Raw genomic sequence first — 5,201 nt, forward strand, 5'->3', positions numbered from 1 at the left:
TGTTCATTCATATATTGCGGAAAACGAGAGCATCAGTGTGGAGGAGATGTTGTTTACGTCAAAACTGAAACCAAGCCATTCACACAGAACGCATATTTATCACATTTTCTAGAGGAACATCTATCAGCATTGCACTCGCGTCTCACAGAGAGCGGCATGTTTAGAAAGCCTATGTAAAATTAATGCAAGTTCAACTTTTAAAAAACATTTCTAAAGACGTTATGGCGGTTTTTCCCCATCCCACTGTATCTCATGTTTTTAAATGAAGAAAGTAGTCTGATTGGATTTCGGTCCTTTGTATTAAACTATACACACATACATGATGCTGTTTTGTTTCTAATTATTTAAGCAACTTAATTATATATGGGTTATAAACATTATTTTAAACATCATGCACTTTTTTCAAAGATAGTCGTGTTATTTTATTGCTTTAATAAACGTGCATTAGTAATATTTTGCTCGATGCGCCCTCTTGTGGCCTCAGGAGAGAAGCCAAAAGCTTTTTTCCCCCTAACTGAAAGTATGCCTTTTAAATTCGAATATAATTCGAATTTTGATAATATTTAAGTAGAAAATTCGAATTTAGTTTTTCAGTCATTTTGACAGCCCTACAGCAAACCTTTTTAAATATTTTGATAAATTACTGAAAAAAATAAATAAATAAATGACTTTTTAAACCGTTTAACTGATTGTATTAATCGGTCAAAAATTCTTACGGTCGGTTAACGGTTACCCGGTTAAAATGAACATCCCTAATTGTATACCTTCTCTATTTGCTGTAACTCTACACTTGCTCTAGCTTCTGTTACTATTTGCCCTACACCTGCTCTAGTTACTGTTGTAATTTTATATGTAGGCCTAATCAATATGCTATAACTCTAATCTGTAACTCTATACCTACTCTGCCGTAATTCTATCTGTTGTAGTTCCTATAGATCAATATTGGCTGTAGCGTCTATACACTGAACTTTTCAGTCACTGAGCGTCACACACATTGGCAGCTCTGTGAGAGTGAGAGAGAGGGTGGAGTTTAGATCTGAGAAGTTGGAGTGATGTCATCACTCAGGTATGTGAAACATGAGAGAGACTCAGTGAGGGAGCCAGAGAACAACAAACTTCTGAACGTACTGAGACTGGGACTCATTACACTGTTTTGTCCTATATTTGTCAAAATGTGTCATTTTATTCATTATCAGTCAATCCTTGTGGCATTTGAACAGCTTTTCAGTTTACCAGCCCAGATCTTTTAGATCTTTAAGAGTACTGACTGCTGGTATAATTTCTAAAATATTCCAAGCTCTGGCCTACAGAAGCAGGAGCCATAAGGTTCTTAAAATTGTACCTTGTAACCACCTCTGTCTGCTGTCAGGGGGAGCATTATATGAATATACCCCACTGATTTTGTCATTTTCCTAGCGAATGTGACACCATGTTCCCTAGTTAAACAGCTGTGCCACATTTCCTGGCACTGTCCTGAGACACATCTCTAAAAAACATCACATCTGCCTGTTCACTGCCTGTTTGATTTTGTGCTGAGGACATCTGGTGTGATTATGCACACAATGTCCAGCTCTGCCTTTTCTGATAACTTTCTGGGTACAGTAACAGTTGGTGGTTCAAGTAGCTGACACATAAAAAAGACTGAAAGCATTAAGGAGCGTCAGAACCAGAAAACGGATCAGAATGATCAAAGATCCAGTGTGTTCAGTATGCAGCAAGGTTCTGTCATCAAAGTCATCAAATTCTGAAAAAAAGAACAGTGGAGGAAAAGAGGAGAAGTGACATGAACTCTGAGGAGGGAAATGAAGGGTGGAGAGATGTTTCTCTGTCTGAAAGCCATAAAGAGCTTCATTAACGCATGAGCTGCTGCATCCTCCTGAGAACACTCTGTCTGTCCCTCTCTTGCTTCTTGTCTCTCTTTGTGTCTGTCTCTCTCTCATTAATCTCAGATGTTGTGCAATGGAATGTTGTTCTCAGTCTGCAGATGGATTTAGCAGAGAGCACAAAAATATATCTGCCCCTAGACACACACTCACTCACTCATACAGGCATGACAATGGTATGGAGCTTTGTTAACCCTCAGTACTGCAGCGGTCAAAGAAATGAGAGAAACATAGAGCTAGCTTAGTAAATGTGTGCATGATTGTGTGAGAGATTAAAGTGGGTTTTTACGTGTTCCTAAATCCTGTTTTAGATTATATGTAATTTGCTGCTCTGTACTGAGATACTTATTATGTTTTAATGGATTTAAAGCTAATGAGGTTTTATAGATTTTATAGTAGTTTAGTTTCAGTTAGTCCAAATCCACATCTTCCAAACAGTAAATATATAGCCAGATTAGTTTTATTATGATTTATCAATGTTGATTTTCAGTTTTTCATCTAGAAGGCCAGTACAGACGCAATGACCTCTGAAGTAATTGACAGGCACTGTGTTTAATTAAACTCTTAACCTTTTAATTTCCTTATAAAGGCATAGTAATTGTAAAAGTCCTATTCATTATTGTGCAGCGAGTGGTCCTGCCGATGATTTATATTAGCAATTTGAGCAAGTGAACAGTAGATACTCTGTTAGATAGGCTAAATTGTGTCTGTGTGTGTTGTTCATCTGCATTTTTTTAGATGTGTGGTGCGCTCCATGGCGACATGATGACCCCGATGATCTGACCCCCATGACCCTCCTTTGACAGTCTTTGCACTGAACAAGTGTTGAGCAACAGGTCCAAAATTAAGAGTTAATAAAATCCTGTGAGCACTCATATTTTTCATTTGTTCCTGTAACACATAAAAGTGAGTGTATGTTTAATAAGTCATTCTGCTATATAAGGAAAACAGAGCTAATATCCAATCTCTAGTCCCTAAAAGTTAATTCTCTGCAAGTTTTTTTTTTTTCCAGCCAAGTATGATAAGGTAGTATATTTGTGTATGGGGGTTTAGGAAATTTTAAGTGTTTAAAATGTTGGGAGACATAGGACACGGTCCAACAAATGGTTTCACTACTTGTGAGGGCTAGATGTCTGAAAATGGCCTCATAAATATAGTAAAACCTCTTTAAACTGGCTTGTTAGGATGGCCCTCGCTTGTAAAAAAAAAAAGATTCACAAATAGGCCAGGTTATGTCTTCAAATCTAAACATGCAAAAATTTGTCTATACATGGTAGGGGAGGATTTGTTCTGGATTACAGTTAAAGTTTTGGATGTAGTAATTATAATTTACCAACAATAGAAATCTGTGGGGGCCCCCACAAATATAAGTGTACATGGTTGACTGTGTCTGTATATGTGGTGTCAGTATGTCACAAGACATGATGTTTACCTGCAACTGCTCAGCGCTGCGTTGTGATCCAAAAATAGAGCTGTAGGAATCTGGCAGCCTGTGTTTGTGTGTGTAAAAGAGAGAGACACTAGACATTCATGTTAAGAGTCAAACTCTGACCCCTGCTGGAAAAGAGTAATGAGTGCCTCATTCAACAGTCTTTATGTGAGATGAAAACAGTGATTACATTTGGTTTCAAAATAGCACTGGCTGACTCTGTTATTCTTTTTTACAGGTACTCGGGGCACAGTTCGTAAACTGTGTGTGGAAGTGACGTTCAGCCTTTCGTTTGTGTATGTGATGGAGGGCTTTCCTGTCCATTGACGCTGCGGCACTGCCCTGCAGTCATGTCTGCATGCAACACCTTCACTGAACATGTGTGGAAACCAGGGGAGTGCAAAAACTGCTTTAAGCCCAAGAGCCTTCACCGGCCTCCAGAGCAAGCCAATGCTGCCAGTGAGAGCAAGACAAACATCAGTGCCAAACTCACAAACAGCCAGAGGAGCATTTCCTCATCCCGTGCAGGGCAGGTCCGCCCACCTGTCGCCAAGAAGCCTACTATTGCAGTAAAGCCTACCATGATGCTGCCATGCTCCCCACCAGGGTTGGACTCGGAGGGAAATGTGCCAAGGCTTACAGGAGCGCAGGTCACTAAAAGCTCACCTTTCACTGTGTGGAACCAAAACAGCCTGAACAGCTCAAGACCCACAGGGACAAACAACAACCAAGGGGAGGATTTGGTCAGGCAAGCAGAGGCACATGGTGCAATTTCCCCGCAGCCAACTAGCAGCAACAACAACGGACTGACGGATGTGCTAAAAGAGATTGCTGGCCTGGGACCTTCTCCAAGCTCAAGTAGAGATGACTTCTTTGGCCGGATCTGCAGTTCATACCGGCGCTCATTAGAGAGGGGCCTTCCAGCATCAAACTGTATCCATGCTGGGAGTAGTGGTAGAGGAGCAATGAAACGTGTTTCCCTCAGTGACAGTGCAGAGGTCATCAGTTCTGAGGGAGGACGTTTCTGTTATCCAGAATTCTCCAGTGATGGTGATGATGAGGAGGATGAGAGTGGTGATGAGGATGACGACGATGGAGAGCATGACAGTTGGGATGAAAGTGATGAGGAGTTGCTAGCAATGGGGATACGAATGCGGGGTCAACCTAGGTTCGCCAACTTCCGTGCAGCTACACTGTCCCCGGTTCCCTTCGCTGTAAGGAAGAAGTGGAATACAGTGCCTCTACGCAACCGCTCACTGCAACGGTTCTGTGCAGTGGATTACGATGACAGTTACGATGAGATTCTCAATGGATACCCATCTGTTGACTCAAATGGAGCTCCTGTTCTTTTGTCATACACCTCTGACCACCAGGGTAGTGGCTTTTTGTCCACTTCTGAGTCCACCACCTCACCCGAGTCCTTGATTTCTCTGCCCGATGAATCCTGCGCTGGCAGCAGTAGGGGCACTGGTGACCAGAGAAATGGTCTTCCTTTCCCACCTAGCAAAGAACCGTCAGCCAAAGGACTGAGTTTGCCAAAACCCAGTGAAACGCATAAAGCTGTTCTAGCCATCCGACTGGAAGAACAAGACGACGTTCAGAGAGAGGGTGTGGCTCTCCCACAAGCTCTTCCAGGCCAGCCAATCACAATCAGCTTCAGTCCAACTGAGGAGCAGGCCAAGCCTTATCGAGTAGTGAATCTCGAGAAGACTCCTTTCTGTAAGCCCTATACAGTGGTGGATGTGTCTGCCTCTATGGCCACTAAAGATGAACACACTCACTCAAGTGAAAGCACTCCAAAGTCAAGTGGGCCCAGTGTTGTGCTTTGCCCTTCTGCTGAAACCTGTCCTGTCTCACCCACCTCGCCTCAGTACCCCAGATCTGCAGAT

The 5,201-nt window shown here is 42.1% G+C and overlaps 1 protein-coding gene across 1 annotated transcript in view; it reads left to right on the forward strand.

Moving 5' to 3' along the window:
• LOC107673218 (pseudopodium-enriched atypical kinase 1-like) overlaps window positions 1-5,201 on the forward strand; it is a 41,514-nt gene that overhangs the window by 29,543 nt on the left and 6,770 nt on the right. The window contains exon 2 of the mRNA XM_016466716.1: window positions 3,551-5,182. Coding sequence (XP_016322202.1) covers window positions 3,663-5,182 — 1,520 coding nt within the window. The 5' untranslated portion in view covers window positions 3,551-3,662. The remainder of the gene's footprint in view (window positions 1-3,550; window positions 5,183-5,201) is intronic.

This window comes from Sinocyclocheilus anshuiensis, unplaced genomic scaffold, assembly GCF_001515605.1.
Source record: "Sinocyclocheilus anshuiensis isolate Anshui unplaced genomic scaffold, SAMN03320099.WGS_v1.1 scaffold68, whole genome shotgun sequence".
Taxonomy (NCBI): domain Eukaryota; kingdom Metazoa; phylum Chordata; class Actinopteri; order Cypriniformes; family Cyprinidae; genus Sinocyclocheilus; species Sinocyclocheilus anshuiensis.